Source organism: Adiantum capillus-veneris, chromosome 19 (assembly GCF_014529385.1).
Source record: "Adiantum capillus-veneris isolate H3 chromosome 19, ASM1452938v2, whole genome shotgun sequence".
Classification (NCBI taxonomy): domain Eukaryota; kingdom Viridiplantae; phylum Streptophyta; class Polypodiopsida; order Polypodiales; family Pteridaceae; genus Adiantum; species Adiantum capillus-veneris.
In genome coordinates this window covers 36,858,726-36,878,524 of record NC_140949.1, presented here as the reverse complement: position 1 = coordinate 36,878,524, position 19,799 = coordinate 36,858,726, and the positions used below count along the sequence as shown (strand labels likewise).

The window sequence follows — 19,799 nt, the reverse complement described above, 5'->3', positions numbered from 1 at the left end:
CCCTTCCTTGATAGTAACATCCTCACGATGCTTGTTAGTCTAACGTGAATAAGACTCCTAAGCCTTGCTTAACCGAAGCTTCACACTCTCAGTAATCTCATCTAATGACTAACTTTCAGCATTGGCATCAGGCAATTGACTGACCGAAACGAGTCACAAGAGACTGGAACGGACGGCCAAATGCTCCCTCATATGGAGCTCTACCAATGGCAAAGGAAAGAGTCATTCAAAATTGCTTGAACCAAAGGGAGATAGAGTCCCCTAATGAGACGGTTGATCATGCACATAAGACTTTAAAACATCAAAAGCCAACTGATAGTAAATTTCTATATGACTATCTGACTGTGGATGAAGATGAGAAATTTAACTTTGTGCCAAAATTTTCACAAAGAGCTCGCAAAAAAATTTCACGTGAACTCAACATCCCTATCTGAAACGATTGACATTGGCAAACCACAGAGGGGGTACCAATGCTTCATGAACAATAGTGCTACATCTTATGCAATGATTGCATAAACTAAATAATTCTTCGGCACTATTTAACTTCTGACTAGGAAATGCAACCGGACGGCCATGCTGTTGACCTATGGCGACATTGCTCACATCCGTCCATACCTCAAACGGGGTCGTCCCAAGAGGCAAGGATGAGACACGACGGTTCTATCACTGCAACCTTGAGAGTTGTGAAAGCCGCAACAGTTGCCTTGGGCAAAACAATGCGCTGTCAGCGAGTTTTTACCCCTTCCAAAACATCAGTCATGGGTTGTCACATACACATCCAACCCTATGTGTCCGTGGACAAGCTACAACACAACAAGGGTTCAGTCAGTCTAGATTAGAAGTGTTCTGGCACTTTTGTGAGTCTGTTCCCAGACCGTGCATGCCCAAATACTTAGTGTAGATGCATATTCTCTAGATGCACACAGCATGATCATAAGCATTCCCATCAGAATCCTTCAGGGGAATTTTCCTGTGAATTTAGCCTATTTTCCCTATTTTTGACATTTTTCACTTGTTATTTTTAAGTGACTTTTATTGGAAAGTAGGTAGTGAGTAAGTTTGTATATAAGCAAACCTAGGCTAGCACTAATTGGCAGAAGAGGTAGCAGGAGCACAAGCTCAACAGGCAACTTCTCAGCAAGAATCCCCTTGGTAGTGTTTTCTCCTCCAAGCAAAGAAGACTTCCCCTAGCGTTTTCCTCCGCAGATACTCATCGCCAAGAAGACCTCAGCACTAGCGTTTTGCATCACAGAACCATCGCCAGACCATCTCATCTCTAGCGTTTTCCAAAACCACAGATCGCCCCCATTCCCATGGCGTTTTTCAGCAGATAAGCACCAGCAGGTTTTCAGCTTTGAACCCCCTAAAGACCAGCAGATTTCAGCCGCTAAGACCAGCCCATATCAGCGTTTTTGGTGCCAGACAATTTCAACCATCGGCGTTTTTGGGACAGTAGCAAATCAGCCTCAGATTTCAGCCAGTAGCATTTTTGGACAGCAGTGCAAAAGCATCAGATTTCAGCCCTTAGATTGGTCTCGCATCCCCGTCGTCGTCATTGATCTAGCCTAGATTTGCATCAGTCACATGCATCCACTTTGTACCAGTTTGTGCAATCAATAGTAGACCGCTCTCGCCGACGAGAGTGAGGCCTTTGAAGGAGGGTTTTACAACGTCTCTGGTGTCGTATTTCTCTTCTCTCTCTATCTCTCAGTCTCATACACATGCATGCACAGTGTCCATTCACTTGTTTGTGATCATTGCACTCTCTCATTAAGAACCGAAGGCTCTCCCTTCCATAAGAACAAAAGGAACCTTGAGCACAGTTCGGAGCACTCGTCTTGAGCAAAGTTCAAACATTCATTCCGCTGCACCTTACATTGGTATTAGAGCTTTGGTAGTGTTCTGTATCACTCAAGGAAAGAACCACAAGAATCACAGATTTTTTTTTTCTTGTTGAGGTCGCACGAACCCAAGTTCGCTTGGGAGTGTCGATTCCTGATCGTGTTTTTGAAGAGTGACAGGAAACCCAAGAAAGAAGGGCTTGTCCAGCCTCCCCTTGTGCCTCTTTTCACTCATTGAGAGCGGACCGTGCACTTAGCGGCCGGCCAATCAACATGAGGTGGGGAAAAGCAAGCTTGGTGTGAGCGCAAGGCCGCCAAGGGGTGTGCCCGTAGAAAAGAGCAGAACTCGGGTGAAGAGAAGATCCTTCTCAAACACAGATTGCAAGCGAAAGAAAACCCTCAAGAACCTCAAGACCCTCAAGAACCCAAGAACCCAAGACCCTCATGAACCCAAGACCCTCAAGAACCCAAGTTCCTCGTGAACTTAAGAACCAAAGATCATAGCGCATGGTCATCACCCGAAGCGGAATGGATACTTTGCATACAGGTGATGAGCATGAGAGAGGCGACGAAGAATTTTCCCCACCGGGAGGTTTTTCCGACCCTCCCCCTTCCCCATCTACGTCAAGGATTGCACTAACTCTTATGGAGGCTTTCGACAAGATGGTGACGGACATGAAGTTAGAACGTGAAGCACGACAAGCAAAACGAGAAGCAGAAAGAGAGGCCTACGGAGAAGAAATGGCAGCCATAGATCGTGACTATGAAGACAGCATGGCAGCCATAGAGCGTAAGTACGACTTGGAAGAAAAAGAAAGTCGAGCCAAATTGGATCGCGAGAACAAAGAAAGAGAAGCACAATTGGATCGCGAGAACAAAGAAAGAGAAGCACAATTTGATCGCAAGAACAACGAAAGACAAGCCGAATATGACCGCGAGAACAAAGCAAAACAAGAGAAGAGCGACCAACACATGAAAGAGTTCTTGCGACTCTTTTCTATTGTGCAGGCGCAATTTGCACAAGATCAGGAAAAGGAGACTCTCTTAGTCTCTTCTTCTCCCAAGCATGACACACAGGATTTGCATGATGATTTGAATGATAATGATGAGCCTGATGATTTTAATGATAACGACAAGCATGATGACTTGCATGATCAAGATGTGATTTCTCACAAGCAAGATGAGTTGCATGAAGATGATGTGATTGTTCACAAGGATGATGTGTTAGTTGATACTTTCTCTAGTGAAGCTAACTCATTGCAGATGCGATCCGTCACGAAGAACCGATCTTGGCTCTCGAGCCTAGGTCCAAAGAACCCCCTCAGGAAGAACCAATCTTGGCTCTCGAGCCTAGGTCCAAAGACACCTTACAGGAAGTATTATGTGTTCGAATGATTCGTCAGCATGCATTGTTCGAGTGTTTCATTTGTGATCGTTTCCTGTATTTTAGTCTATCTTTATGTGATCCCTTTTCCTAGGCATGACATATTGTACGTTGAGCACGTTTCACTCATGAATGAGCACAAATGTATGCAGATTTTTCATGAAAATCTGAAAGGAATATATGTAAGGAAGTCACATTTCATGTCTCTTCCTTGGCACGAAACAGTGGTAGAAAGAGCACGTGAAACTATGAGCACCAAGCATGGGCATTTCCGTTGTGAATTGCCACAGTTGATTGATTTAGATCAACACGACAAGATTCGATCTCATTGTTTGCGTGTGTGTGGTGAACGGGTTAGCACTCCGTCTCTTTGTTCATCTACATTGCATGCATAGTGTTGCTAAATTGGACAGAAAAATAATTCTAAATGAATTATTGGAATTTAAGTGAGAGGGTTTTCTCGCTTGGAACACCAAGAAAAAATAATTCTAAATGAATTATTGGAATTTTAAGTGAGAGGGTTTTTCTCACTGGAGACATCCGAGTACAGAGTATTGCTAGTGCGTCATTCAAAGTAATGACGGGAGCACTGTGAACGGGAATATCTGTAAGGCCACCAGGAACGGGTACTTCTGATACACACATCGGATGGGTGACAGGGAGCACCAGGCAGAAGTATCTGACCATCCAGGAACGGACATCTCTGATGCGTCCTAGGATGGGTGACATAGAGCATCGTGAAGGGGATTGTACCGTAAGTTCGGTAGGAAAGGACTAGGTGATGGGTATTCCTGATGCGTCACAAGGTGGGTGAAGGGTGCATCGGAAAGGGGATATCCATAGTCGAGAGGAAATCCAAACTGGAAAAAGAGGAATACGCGTAAAGACGCAAGCACAAGAATAAAGATGGGTTCTGAGAAGCTTTTCTTAAAAAGCGGAATATTTTAACTAGTTTTCCGGGAAGAGCAGATGCTTTCCCGCGAGGAATCTATGTTTGCATTGCGTTTGTGCATGTGGTTGCATCCAAGGACGCCTGGGAAGTGTTGTGAAAAGCATTGTTTTAAACTTATAAGGTTTTATTGAGTTTTTGGGCAGGTTCAGATCAATTTTAAAATATGCCGGCCGCCCACTTAATAAGTGGGCAGCCACTTAGGAAATAAAGCAACAAAACCAGCCAGTGAATTCTCTCTCCCTATTCGGGTAGCGCAGCGCAGCAAAAAAAAAAAAAAAACGGTCGCGATCTCTACGCGAGCAGCTATTCGTGCCATGGCCAAGGAGCTATAAAAGCACCGCATGCCCTCACTGAAAGAGGAATTACCAATGTCAGCAAGAGAAGACTCTGCCGCCAGATAACGCAAGAGATCGCGAGACTACGAAGCATGGAAGTCGCTTTTCCCGCGCAAGAGCGACAGGTACCTATTGTGGATTCGCCATACGAATTGTTGTCGCGTGTTTGTGTGTGTGCTTGCAGGTACTTCATTGCGAAGGAGAAGCAAGAAGGCTTCGGCCTACGCTTGGGAGTTCCGAGAACGGAATTCGAAAATTGTCTGCGGAGTCTCGACTCCGAGTACAGACGGAAAAAGGATTGAGAGCTCGTCTCTCGGATTTCCCTTACGGGAAGGAACGACCATTGAGTCAAAGATTTAGAAAGGAGGGGTTTTCTCAGGTTCTTGTGCTTGTAAAAAGATTCTCCCTAATAAAGGATTCTCTTTAAGGGGGGGGGACAAGTCCATCTTCTGGTCCTCAGTACTGTGTCGATCTTCTCTCACTCTCTCTCTCTATCTATTTCTCTCTATATCCTTTGGCTTCAGTATGAAGTGATAAATTCTATTTATCCGAGTATATTTTATATTGTTATGCGCTCCCGTTTGTGACACAGTCTTTGAGGAAGACAAGATTTTTTCCACTCACTTTACATGGAATAGGTATGTTCATGGTTCTGTGTTTGAAATGGTTTCAGGAATTTTCAGCCATGGAGATTCTTGAAGAAGAAAGAAGTATGACTCTCGATGAAGTTGAAGCATCGAAAGAGCCTCAGAAGACTTTGTGTCGCTTTCGGCGCGGCCCAAAGAAGCAAGCGTTGCAAACCTTTATGAAGTTCAAGTACCGCACGACCCACACATCAGAGTAGGCCGGCGAAGAGTCCCTTCCAGATTCCAAATGCTATTGGCGATCTCCCTCGACGACATACAGTTCGGTACCGGTACCTCACTTTGAAAAGGAGGGGATGTCACGTGACACATCCAACCCTATGTGTCCGTGGACAAGCTACAGCACGACAAGGGTTCAGTCAGTCCAGTCAGTCTAGATTAGAAGTGTTCTGGCACTTTTGTGAGTCTGTTCGCAGACCATGCATGCCCAGATACTTAGTGTAGATGCATATCCTCTAGTTGCACACAGCATGATCATAAGCATTCCCATCAGAATCCATCAGGGAGAAATTTCCAATGAATTTAGCCTATTTTTGACATTTTTCACTTGTTATTTTTAAGTGACTTTTGTTGGAAAGTAGGTAGGGCAAATTGAGTAAGTTTGTATATAAGCAAACCTAGGCTAGCACTAATTGGTAGAAGAGGCAGCAGGAGCACAAGCTCAACAGGCAACTTCTCAGCAAGAACCCCCTTGGTGGTGTTTTCTCCTCCAAGCAAAGAAGACTTCCCCTAGCGTTTTCCTCAGCAAATACTCATCGCCAAGAAGACCTCAGCACTAGCGTTTTGCATCACAGAACCATCGCCAGACCATCTCATCTCTAGCGTTCTCCAGAACCACAGATCGCCCCCATTCCCATGGCGTTTTTCAGCACATAAGCACCAGCAGGTTTTCAGCTTTGAACCCCTAAAGACCAACAGATTTCAGCCGCAAAGACCAGCCCATATCAGTGTTTTTGGTGCCAGACAATTTCAGCCATCAGCGTTTTTGGGACAACAGCAACTCAGCCTCAGATTTCAGCCAGTAGCGTTTTTGGACAACAGTGCAAAAGCATCAGATTTCAGCCCTTAGATCGGTCTCGCCATCCCCGTCATCGTCATCGATCTAGCCTAGATTTGCATCAGTCACATGCATCCACTTTGTACCAGTTTGTGCAATCAATAGTGGACCGCTCTCGCCGACGAGAGTGGGGCCTTTGGAAGAGGGTTTTACGTCTCTAGTGTCGTATTTCTCTTCTCCCTCTATCTCTCAGTCTCATACACTTGCACGCATAGTGTCCATTCACTTGTTTGCGATCATTGCACTCTCTCATTAAGAACGGAAGGCTCTCCCTTCCATAAGAACAAAAAGAACCTTGAGCACAGTTCGGAGCACTCATCTTGAGCAAAGTTCAAACATTCATTCCACTGCACCTTACATGGGTGTGGCAATGCGTGCAAAATTCTCTATGTGCGAACTATATGCTTGACATAAACCAAGAAAAGAACGCACATCATATGCAATTTTGGGCAAATCCCAATTACGAACTTGTTCTACTTTTGCAGGATCAAGCTTTACACCTTCTGCAGAAATGATATAACCAAATAAGTAACTTCAGTGAGAAAAAATTCATACTTCTTAGCTGCAATGTACAATTGACACTCATCCAAAGGGGATTGCGTGCCAAAGACTGAGCCCTCTGCACTTATTTTAAAGGCCCTTGGCCTATGAAAGGCAGTTTATGACCAATTTATGCTTCCGCAATGCCTGGAAAATCCACAAGTGGTGTTTGTGTTCTGCTTCATTCTTGGAGAAGACAATAATGTCGTCAAAAGAAAGTGCCCACAAACGATCGGTAGTCTCTAAAAATCCTATCCATCATGCGGTTGAATGTAGCCGGAGCATTCGTATGGCAAAAAGGCATAAACTCAAAAGTCGTCCTGGAAGCTGTCTTGTAGGCGTCTCCAGGAGCAATTTGGATTGATAATAACCACCCTTCGAATCAATTTAGCTAAAGCAAGTAGAACCCTTAAGTCTGTCGAGTTTATCGTCGATTCTCGGAATAGGGAATCTATTCTCGAACATTATTTCTTCATTTTGGGCTCGGCTAACTCTGCAAGGTGACCCGTTTGGTGATGTACCACCGGGAATCAAATCAATCGTGTGATCTTCAGGACGTGAATGAGACAACTCGCCTTTCAGTTTTACGTCAAGTACAATCTCTTTGCCCTTCTCATTCTTCAAGATGTCCTTCCTTGCCCTATAATCGACCATGGCACTGTTCTTGGGGAGCCAAGGGATTCCTCGAAGGACGTCACACCCTTCCAAAGGCATGATGTAAAAGTTCTCGTGCCTTGATACCCTTGACAATGCAAACGTAGTTTACCAATGACAGGTGTAGTGGCAACATCCCGTCCAACTGCCTCTAGAACAGCCTCGGCCGATGGAGGGCCGGTGGTCCTATTTCCTCGGGTGTAGTTCCAAGTCAAGCCGCCAATTCGGTTGAAATGAAGTTGGCCTTGGCTTCTCCATCAAAGAAGATAAGGGCTTCCTAGTCTGACACTTTGCCCCATGCCTTGCAAAGTTCAGTACTTTCGTTTAATTGGTCAGGGTTGGCAATCCCCACAAAATCTCATACCAATCATGCTTTCCTCTTTCCTTTTCTTTTGCGCTCGATTGCTGCTCTGTAACTCTCTGGATTATCTTCTGGTAGTCCTCCCGTTCATCTTCTTTTCAAGAGTTCTATAGCTATTTCTGCAAGTACAAGTGCCGCTTTTTTTTTCGTTCTTTCAATTCGCCATCTCAAGTAAATCTCATCAATCAGGTAACTCTTCAAGTATTTCAAAAATCTCGGATCTTTGGAGTACTTGATCAATCTTTTCACACATGTATCGACCTACACTTGACGTTTGTACTCCGCTCTAACAAACTTTTCCGCCAAGAATTTGTCCAAATCTTCATTCTTTTCTTCAACTCCTGCGCAAGATTTCAACTTTTCTTTGCTTGCCCACTGAGAGGTGTTATCTCTATCAGATTCTCCGCAAACACCCATGTGTAATCTGGGGTTCTTTATGGCTTATGCCCTGGAGGACAGAGAGATGAAGAGGGGCGCCCGATGCGCGATGAAGTAAGGGTGAGAGTGGCTAATAAGTGCGGGGTCGAGCCACGAAGATTCTCTTAAAAAAAACAGCATGTGCTGCAAAAAGGATCGGGTCCTCCATAGAAGAAGAATCTTTCTAAGCTCTAAGACCATTGTAACAGGCTTGGATACTCCAAGCGAGAAATCAATAGCAACACGCGAACAAAAACTTCAAAATCACTGAACTTCAAGAGAGAGAGAGAGAGTCGACACGGCCCGACATAGTTCCATGCCCAGAGGTATTGGCCCCAAAGTCTGGCACCCCTTTCGGTATTTCTTTATCATTAATCATTGCAAAGTACAACTCCCGACAAACCTCTGCTCTCAAACTCTACGTCTAGATGCTCAACAGAGTGAGGCCCCAAGGGCTCTTATAAACAGTACATGGGATGCCCAAAAACAGAGCCCCAAGAGCAATCAGTTCAAAAGCACTTTCACCCAAAAGCTCTGGTCCCCAAAAGCTAGCGCTGGAAATTTCCCAAAGCAGCTAGCGTAAATTGCAGAAATCCGTACAGCCTGCCATTCTTCCGCATGGAGAAGCAAAGGAGAGTTCCTAGAGCTTGTACTTTGAGGAAGCAATATAAAGAAATATCGGAAGGGACGCCAAGGTCTAGGGCCAATGCCTTCTAGGAATAGAAGAACTCCACTTCGTGTCCCGCCTGGATTCTCTCTCTTTCAATTCAGTTGTTTTGAGTGCTAGAAGTCTATTCCAGCATGCTCTTTTCAGTTGGTACGTTGTGCCCTCCCGTTACGGTGGTATCGGAGCTTCAGGCGTGTGCTTTTCTGAAAGCATATCGGTCCATCAAGGACGGACAGAGCAAGATGGCGCTTCCAGATTCTACACAATTTTTTCAAGAGTGTAACAGACTTGGACACCCTAAGTCTGGAATCTTACACGACGCAAGCAAGATCACTCAAAATCACTTCACAAAACTTTATCACACTTTAATAGAGACGACACGGCCCGGCATAGTTACGTGCCCAAAGATATTGGCCCCTAGGTCTCGCGTCCCTTTCGGTATTTATTTTTATATTAATGCTTGAGCAAAGTACAAAGTCCGAGGATCCTCTCTACTCAGTTCTCTCCGACAAAACTAAGAGAAGAGTTGCCCTTGACACAAATTTATAGGCTCTAGGCCTTCAAAAAGTAATGCATAAAAAGCTTCAATTCTCAAAAGCATCTAGTCCACAAGCTAAAAGCTGACAACGCAAATCGCGGAAATCCGTACACTATGCCTCGTGAGCAGTCAGCGCGTTTTGCGGACGTTCGTACTCCCTGCCTAGTCAACACTTTCTACGCAATTGTCTTTTCTTGCATATTTTAATTGTCTTCTGTCCCTTCGGCCCCGTCGGAAAGAAACCATGAGTTGGAACAACTTATAACATCATTTTATATGCTTGTCCGTGTGGTCGTGCCACGTCATCTCTTTCTGACGTACCCCCCGTTGAAAGAATTGTAATCGCCCTCGATTAACCTGCGAAATTAGACACAAGCCACAAAATAGTTCAGTAGACACTGACTCTAGGTACCGATGCACTAGACAACACAAATCCAGCACTTGCACAAAGACGACAGTCAGTGAACATCCACATCACATTCAAATCAAATCACATAAAGTCGATCGAAATCCCGGACCATGATCTCTCGGCAACGTGTTTAGCAATTGCATCTAGATCCACACCGGATCTCACTGATGTCGGATTAACTAATTATTATTGATATCATCTCCATCTTATATAGAATCCCAAGACCGAAATGCTGCAATCATTTCGACTTTCAAACATGCAATCAAAATTATTTCGGGAATTCCCATGTTGAAGTACTTCTTTCATAAAGTCATACAGCAAAATACTACCAGCCTATCGGTATCCCTAAATTCCAAAAGAGAAATCACAGACTTTATTCCATCTAGGTAATCTGTGACAAAGGAGCAGAGTAGCTACCCTCTTGTGCAATCCCGTCTGCACCAAATTTAACCCTGCTGATCTGCATGATCTCTCAGAATAGTCGAAGCTAGACCGCAAGCCTCAAGGTAAAGTACCAGTATTTGAGGAGTATCTGCTAGGTCCTCTTCATCCATCCACTTCGCATCCACTGCCAGATAGTTCATGAATTTCACAATGAACCGTAGTATCACTTTTCTTTCCTTGTGAGCCAGTATCTGTTCAGGAACGAGTATCTCCTCGCTCTCTTCTACTTCAGGTTGCTCCTTGTTTATTGGCACCTCACCCTTGAAAGATTTGAAGAGACTCACATGAAAAGCATTGTGAATCTTCCAAGTATCTGGCAACTTCAGTCTAAAGGATACATCATTTATCTTCTCTTGAATCTGGAAGGGCCATAATATCGCATACTTAGCTTTGGAAAAAGCCGCACCTTTCCCTTTCTTTTTCTTAGGCGTGCCTTCTCAAATCGTATGAGCACCCAATCCTCTTCCTTCAATTGTCAATGTTTATCAACTGCCTTCTTATCCCGTGATTGAGACTTCTCAAGAGCCTCATGAACCTTGACCAAAGCGGTGTCCAAATCTCTCGTATACTGATCCGCTTCAAAAATCTTATCTTTGGTGCTTAGCAATGGAGGAACCTTCTTAGCACCCCCTCGATTACTTCAAATGGCGCCTTCCACGTCGATGAATGAACCGTGTTGTAGGCAAATTCCACCAAGGGCAAGTACTTTTCCCATTGAGTCTTCTGATCCGAAATGTAAGACATCAATAAATCCAAAACCACTCAATTGGCTATCTTAGATTGCCCGGTGGGTGGAACGAAGATGAGAATTGCAACCGCGTGCCAATGTTCTCCCAAATTGCCCTACTCTTCATATCAATTCTGCTAAAACAAGAGGACCCTTGAAATCTGTCAAGAATATCATCGACCCTTGGGATAGGGAATCTATTCTTGATGGTGATTTTATTGAGAGCTCTATAGTCAATGCGCATTCTCCAAGATCCATCTTTCTTTAGTACTAGCAACATCGGTGAATAGAAAGGTGAAGTGTTAGGTTGGATGAGACCCTTTTCAAGAAGTTCTTTTACCTAGTTCATTATTTCTTCATTTTGGGCTCGGCTAACTAAGGTGGTAGGTTGGGTGATGTACTACCGAGAATCAAATCAATCGTGTGATCCTTAAGACGAAAAGAAGGTAACTCGTCTAGTAGGCCTTTAGAGAAACAATCAGTCTGTGCATGTAGAAATTCTTATCGTTCCTTTTCTGAATCAGACATATTTGACCTTTGTTCATCATTTAGTTCTTTCAAGAAGATCGAGCAAACAAAAAGACTTGATTTCATTAATTTGGAAACGGTCGAAGCCGATACAAGTGGGACAATCTCTTGGTCCTTCTGATTCTTCAAAGTCGCTTTCCTGGCCCTATAATCAACCACGGCACTGTTCTTGTGGAACCAAGGGATTCCTAGGAGAACGTCACACCCTTCCAAAGGCATGATGTAAAAGTCTTCGTGCCCTAAACACCCTTGACAATGCAAACGCAGTTTGCCAATGACAGGTGTAATGGTAACATCCCGTCCCAGTGCCACTAGAACAGCCTACGCCTGTGGTCCTAGTTCCTCGGCCAATTCGGGTGAAATAAAGTTGGCCTTGTTTCCTTCGTCAAAGAATACGAGGGCTTCATGGTCTCGCACTTTGCCCCATGCACGGCAAAGTTCAATGCTTTCATCCATCTGATCCGAGTCAATCCCCACACAATCTAGTATTAGTCCTACTTTCGACTTTCCTTTCCTTCCGCATTCTTTGGCTGCTCTAGAACTCTATGGCCTATCTTCTGATTGTCCTCTACGTGCCTTTTTGGGGATTCCTAGGAGAACGTCACACCCTCCAAAGGCATGATGTAAAAGTCTTCGTGCCCTAAACACCCTTGACAATGCAAATGCAGTTTGCCAATGACAGGTATAATGGCAACATCCCATTTGGGTGCCACTAGAACACATGTGGTCCTAGTTCCTCGGGCGTAATTCCAAGTCGAGCAGCCAATTTGGGTGAAATAAAGTTGACCTTGGCTCCTTCGTCAAAGAATATAAGGGGGTCTCGCACTTTGCCCCATGCACGCAAAGTAATGCTTTCATCCATCTGATTTGAGTCAATCCCCACACAATCTAGTATTAGTCCTACTTTCGACTTTCCTTTCCTTCCGCATTCTTTGGCTGCTCTAGAACTCTTTGGCCTATCTTCTGATTGTCCTTTGGGTGCCTTTTTGGGGCATCGTGCTGAAATATGTCCTTGTCCCCCGCATTCAAAAAGCACTTTTAAGTACTCGGAATTTTGTTCCTCTATTAGTCGACGACGTGTATCTTTTTTTTTTGAAACTTCCCTTTTCTTCTATTACCATTATTCGAATTCTGTATGGTCCTAGTTGTCAAAGGTTGATCAATAGGATACGTAAGAGTACTCGAATGCATAGCATACCCGAAGGTTGCTTAGCATGTCCCATCAATTGTTGTATGGACTCCGACTTCTGCAGTAAGAAGTAATCTCGTAACTCTTTCAATAGACCACGGCAAAATCGCTCAATATGTTCCTTAAAAGTGATCTTTTTAAAAGAAGAGGCCGGTGAGAAGGTATCCCAAGGTCTTTGACAATAAGTATCCAATGTATCTTTCTTGATCATCCGAAAGTGATTTTGTCACAAATTGCTGACGTGTCAAGCCACTGTAGAACAGAGCAAACTTGCAAATCCCGGCCGAGGGGCCTAAACCCTAAGTGAAGAAGCAAAAGCAACAGAAGAAGTTTTACCAACTTGCAAAGTCTTGCAGAGTGGACTACTTTTAAAGAGAAGTTCCCGCCAACTTATGGGACCCCGTCTGATGGGGCCCAAGTAACCCAAAGACATTAAAATAAAGCAGTTGATGACGTGGCAACAGTACGAACGCTCCGCTAATTGCGCTAGCATGCTGATGTGGCAACCTGTACGTATTTCCGCGATCTGCGTTGCTGACGTGGCAGTTGTACGGATTTACGTAAATCACACTGATAGCTTTTGGGCATCTGCTTTTGGACTAGATGCTTTTGAGTTTGAAGGCTTTTCACGTAAACTGTCTTTCATAGGCCAAGGGCCTTTAAAATAAGTGCAGAGGGCTCAGCCTCTAGCACGCTTCAATGAGAAGGTCCAGAGCGCGAGTACCCGCAGTTTAAGTAATATAAAGAAATACTGAAAGGGGCGCCAAGGTTTGGGGCCAATACTCTCTGGGTTGGAATTCCGCCACTCCGTGTCGCGTGTGCTCCCTCTCTTTCAGTTCAGTTGTTATTGAAGTGCTAAAAGTTTGTTCAGTCTATTCTTTTGTAGGGATTGGGACCCAAAGATTCTTCAAATAAAATTCCAATACTCTCTAGTTTGCTCTGTCTGTTCTTTTGTAGGACCGGTATGCTTTAATGCTCTAATACCATTGTCACAAGACGGGCACCACGTGCCAATAGAAAAGAACAAACTAAACAGAATTTTAGCACCTCAATAACAACTGAACTGAAAGAGAGGGAGCACACGCGACATAGAGTGGCGAAATTCCACCCCAGAGAGTATTGGCCCCAAACCTTGGCGCCCCTTTCGGTATTTCTTTATATTACTTGAACTCAGTAAAATGCCGGTACTCGCGCTCTGCACCTTCTCATTGAAGCGTGCTAGAGACTAAGCCCTTTGCACTTATTTTAAAGGCCCTTGGCCTATGAAAAACAGTTTACATGAAAAGCCTTCAAACTCAAAAGCATCTAGTCCAAAAGCAGATGCCCAAAAGCTGTCAACGTGATTTACGAAAATCAGTACAACTACCACGTAAGCAACGCAAATCGTGGGAATCCGTACACGCTGCCACGTCAGCATGCCAGCGCAATTAGCGAAGCGTTCGTATTGCTCCCACGTCATCAACCGCTTTATTTTAATGTCTTTGGGTTACTTGGAACCCATCGGACGGGGTCCCATAAGTTGGCAGGAACGTCTCTTTAAAAATAGTCCACTCGGCAAGACTTTGCAAGTTGATAAAACTTCTTTTGTTGCTTTTGCATCTTCACTTAGGGTTTATGCCCCTCCGTCGAGATCTGCAAGTCGGCTCCATTCTTCAGTGGCTCGACTCATCAGCAATTTGTAACAGATTCCAATCGGTAGTCACTCATGGCTCGGGCTTTCCCGAGAGGAGTATTGAAGAGAAAATTGGTGCTTGTTAATGTCTGAATATCTTCTACTTAGGCTTTCCTAGGAGAAGTGTTCATGTTAGTTGTAGAACCTCTGAACGACGTGGACCAGTGGTTCAAGGAGCGTTTAGTTGTAAGCTGGAAACCTTTGTATGACGCGGATGGTGGTCTGGGGAGTGTTTACTTGTACTTGGAGCCTCAAAGCGACGCACGTCGCGGCCTGGGGAGCTTTTGGTTATAGCAATCCTCTATATCTCACGGTCCGAACCTTTTCAGGTTATTTGCGGGGGGAGTGATGAGGTAGTCATTGAACATCTTCATGGCTAAAACTGTTTATCCCCTGGGAGGAGTGTTCATTGTCACTGTTTGTTTTTATATCCTGTAACATGCATCTGTAAGCATCCGTGTTGCATTGTGATGTGTCAACCATTGAATATTCCTAATTGGGTGAGATTGCATGGGTATGTAACTTTAGTGCATCAAGACACCCCTTTAAACATCACCACAATCTCAGTGTGATGGCTAATTTTGCTACACCAGAATATCAAGAGCTCCGATATAAAATGAGGAAACTAAATGACCCTCGAATATTTTGTTCTAACTTGAGTTGTTTTGTAGATATAATCACAGATGCTTAGGCTTCTTTGAAGAGGGAGGGATGTCACAAATTACTCATGTGTCAACCAGTGAAGACAAGGGGGTTAGGACTCCCTGATCCTCAACCTACAGATACCGGCCGAGGGGCCTAGACCCTAGTGGAAGAAGAAGCAGTAGAAGAAAAGACCAACTTACTAAAGATGGCTGAGGAACCTAAAAGACAAAAGCAATTAGAATTTTTAATCCTACCCCAACCAACTTACACACCTCTTGCCGAGGGACGTAAACCCTAAAAATAAAGCAAGGTGCTTGCTTTTGGACTAGATGCTTTTAGAAGTAACGTTTTGCATATGAGATGCTTTTGGATACGCCAAGTGCCTTTAAATATGCTATGTGGGCTCTCTCTCTCTCTCTCTCTCTCTCTCTCTCTCTCTCTCTCTCTCTCTCTCTCTCTCTCGTGGAGAAGCAAAGCAAAGTTCCAGAGCTTGTACATTGTGGAAGCAATATAAAGAAATATTGAAAGGGGTTTGGGGTCATTGCCTTCTGGGAATGAAACTCTCCACTCCATGTCGCATGGATTCTCTCTTTCAGTTCTGTTGTTTTGAAGTGCTAGAAGTCTATTCCAGTCTGCTCTTTTAAATTGGCACGTGCTGCCCTCCCGTTACAGAAAACCAAGAATGCTATCATTACACATGTAATAAAGTAGGGTGTTTGTTTTGGTTGTGGCCAGACAAGCCACCACATTAAAAGTTAGCCTTCAAAGAAGCCAAGAAACCGCACGGACGCCCTTCGGGTCATATCCACGTGATCTTAGGTAGCTCTGATTTCATTCAAGTTGAAATGCATCATTTAGCGCACAGGTCATGTACTAATTGTACATTCAGCACCAAAGTGTTTGATAAGCACGATCTTCTCCGTTTTCCTAAAAAGATCAACGGTCAAGATGTGGCCATACTCCTTGATAATGGAAGCTCACACAATTTTGTGGATACAAAATTGGTACGAAACTTGCACAATGGAACAGTGATCATAAGTATCGCATGAAGATAGCTCGCCACTTTATAGATGGCATAGATATCTTGGTTTGTACTGGACACGTGAATGGTATGCCAAAAATAGAACCCTTCTGCCTTAGCATGTCTGGCAATCAAAATTTCGCTCTCGAAAAGCAATTTTGACAAGATACTTCATTTGCTCTCGAAAGCAACTAATAGAAATTCTCATACCACGGATGCAAAAAAATCAATCTATCTCCAAAAGTGAGAGACAAACTCTTGTGATAAAAAAACAACAATAAAAGTGCCTCTATCGCATAGGATGACGTCCTCTACCATGCGTTCGTCCAAAGCTGCTAGATTGCACTTGAGCCACTCCAGGATGTTGACCCAAGCGTAGGAGCATCCCATCAGATAACCGACAATGCCTCGGAGAGAACGACCCTCAATATGGTCACCAATCTTTAGTTGAATATCCTCCGATATTATGAAAGATGGCTCCATAGCACTAGATAGAAAGAACCCAAAGCAAAAAGCCTAAAACTGTTTTTACCCCAACCCCACTCACCTCTCAATCTAGCCATGAGAGGGAAAGTGTGTGTGTAAACGAGTGCTCTCTCTCTCTCTCTCTCTCTCTCTCTCTCTCTCTCTCTCTCTCTCTCTCTCTCCCCGGACATGCTCCCTCTCTATCTCATGTTACCTCACTCCAAAAAAAAAACTCGCAAACTCAAAAACAAGCTTACCTTCATTCTCTCGCCTGCTCTCTCCCTCTGGGTGAACAACAGCACGTCCTCTTTCCCGCTCTGGATCGCTCTGCAGCACCCGCTCTGCTTAAGTTTCTTTTTAACTTGGTAAGCCTAATGTGCTAGAAGCAGCCACTTGGCATGATCTATGCCGTTGCCCTTAATTGCAGTACTAAGAGCCTCAGCTTGCTTGCTTTTTGGGGTGGTGATGGATTGAAAGCTTTACGGGACGCTGAGATCACGAGACATGGTTCAGTAAACGATACCTGGCGTAGGTGGAAGCTCCTGAACCAGGAAAAGGCGCTGAGTGCAGAGGCAGTACGTTTCCTCTTCGCTTGTACAAAGAAAATTGGACGGGAAAGTTGGAAACCTTAAGACTAAAGAACATGGGGTCTAGGAACTCGACACACAAGATACTCGATCGTCGAATTTAACAAGTGAAAGAAAGGGTCACAACGGCTTTCAAAAACAATAAGAAACTGATAAAATTATTAGGTTGAATTAAATTCGTATCAATGTTTAGGAAAAGATTGCCTCAGCTTAGTCTTGAGCCAAACTAAGCTGATTGAAAATCGAGACTAGCTAGCTACAAACCATGGTAAACGAAAAAAAAATCGATGAAATATGTGAGAAAGTCGTCCAAAAATTTTGCAAATCTCAAAATTTTTGCTACTATTTTCGGTTTTCTTCTTTGCGAGGAGGAAACTCGACTAGCAGCCACTTAATAAAAGAGACTTTCTCGAACGTTAACACTGACTGAAATTAAGCTATAGAATACAAGAAATGTAAAGCCATGTGAAGTTGTGAAATGAAAAGAACTAATTAATATATATGTGTGTGTAGAATTTATTAGAATTATGCAAGGTGCAGCTTCACTTTAACATTCTAAAACTATATAATGCAAAAAAAAAACATATATGTGAAATTATGCAAAGTGAAGCTTCACTTTAGCATTCTAAAACAATAGAATGCAAGAAAAGTAAAGACATGTCATGATGTGAAATGAAAGGTAAGTCACCATCACGCACTCAAAACAATGAAAGTCTCCCTAACTTAGCACAACACTAAGGGTTTCTTTCAGAAAGCCAAAAAGACGTGTCTGAATTCACCTTTTTTGTCCTTGTTTATCCCATGCAAAGGATTACTTTATAGGGTTTTGTTTGGGCTTTGTGGACAACAAAACGCACGTGCCCAACTCATTGTGCTTCCACAGCCCAGGTTGTGGGTTCAAATCCAAGGGGGGGCGTTGATCGGTGCCTTTTTATTGGACGGACATCCTCTCGAGACTTGTACATGCACCTGCCCGTCATCGATCCCATGACGGGGTCTTCATTGAGGGCCCCGTCGTGTTCTTTAGTCTCATGGGGCCGTAATGAGCGGTATCGTATGTGAGAGATGGGACATGGAGTTGATGTCACAATCGGATGGTGGGTGCTTAGGCACCATCGGCAAGTTTCAAATCTTTACACTTTGATGTTCATCACTAGCGTGTATGTCACCATGAGCCTTTGCTAACATTGGGACAGACCCTGCAATCCAAGAGACGATATTTGGTATGTATATCAACCAAAGTAGTTGCATGCCTTCCTCGACCCAACAAGCTAGGTCTACAAAAGGAGCTCGAGCATGAGGCTAAATTGAAAGAAGAGGAACGACAAACAGTGGTGATGGTAGTAGACATGATAGCAGAAGCGAATGCTAGAGTCGGCACAAGGACATAAGGTGAACACAAAAAGGATGCATTGGGTAAGGAACCCACATTTCGCAAGCAGTCAAAATTATCAATAAAGGAGCAAAGACAAAGTTCTCAACGAGCTTTCTATCCAAAATGTAGTCTCTAGGACCATGGTGATTTCAAGATATGTCTAACACAACTGTGACAAGGACTAGAATATAAAATTACACGAGGAGAAATTCACATGGTTGTCACATGAGCTTGAATATCAAATTATCAAAGAGAAATTTAGACTCGTTATTTTGCTCTTGAATACCATATATATGTTGTAGGAAATCGATTCTGGGTGAGGGCACAACTTTTGTTTCTTATTAAAATTTGGAAAGACACTATGCCAATTCTTCAGTATACTTCTATATGGCACTCATGTAGATTGTGCACCATCTACTGTTTTGATATCTTTAAAGAATTTACTTAGTATGAAAAGTTTTTTTGTTTTTCGTTTTCTTTCATAGCTCATCAAAGGCGCAATTTTTCTCAAACAAACTCCAAGTGATAATTTATCTTGATGGACAGTTTACATGCGTGCTTTCCAAAAGAATGAGGTTTTGATTTTACAAATATATTTCACAAAATCTTCTATGTTTTCTTTGAATTATCTTTTTTGTTTAGAAAAAACGTAACAAATAACTTATACATAGTATCCTATTTACACGAGAAGCATAAGGGCAAATTTTGCTTCCTTGCTCTCTTAGATCATCCACGAGTCCATATGCTCATCGTTAAAAATTACTTAGACTCACAAATAACACAAGCTTATACACAAGTTTTCTCCTACCACTTGCTGCATTTTTGGAAGTGCCTTTTCTTGCTTATTGACAACCTGCAACATCACTACAAGTTCAAGCGATTGACACATTTAACTTCTATAGTAAGGCCTACCAAGCAAGACTAGTTCTCGTGATTTGCTGGAAAAAGAAAATACCATTATTCGGCTTTGATTGTGTCTAATGCCACCTCAAAAAGTGAGTTTTCTCATAAAGATAATATTGTTATTGTTTATTTGTCTTTACATTATAAATTTGATGAAAATTTAACTCTACAAACGAGGCAAAATCCTCCCCTAATTTACAATTTTACAATCAAGTGTTTCTAAGTTGGCTCCTCTACCCTAAAAAACCAAACAATCTTACAAATTTGGCATGCAAGGGTGTCCACCCGGTTGCCTTTACCACCTCTTGGGCAACTTGACCACTCAGGAATACGTCTTGAAGTGGTGTAGCATGGCTACAGTGTCAAAGGCACTGGACTGACAGTTAGTTGCAATTGGGTTGAGTCCACAATAGACTGACTTTTGCCTAGGCAGTGACCGTGGGC

The 19,799-nt window shown here is 43.4% G+C and overlaps 1 protein-coding gene across 1 annotated transcript in view; it reads right to left on the bottom strand.

Annotated features, from left to right (window-relative positions):
- The window catches only part of LCB1 (long-chain base1), a 109,956-nt gene extending 92,792 nt beyond the window's left edge, over nt 1-17,164 (bottom strand). Inside the window, exons 1-2 of the mRNA XM_086490469.1 lie at nt 17,014-17,164; nt 16,748-16,817 (exon numbers count right to left, since the gene is read on the bottom strand). Coding sequence (XP_086346595.1) covers nt 16,748-16,817; nt 17,014-17,135 — 192 coding nt within the window. The 5' untranslated portion in view covers nt 17,136-17,164. The remainder of the gene's footprint in view (nt 1-16,747; nt 16,818-17,013) is intronic.
- Nucleotides 17,165-19,799: the final 2,635 nt, after the last annotated feature.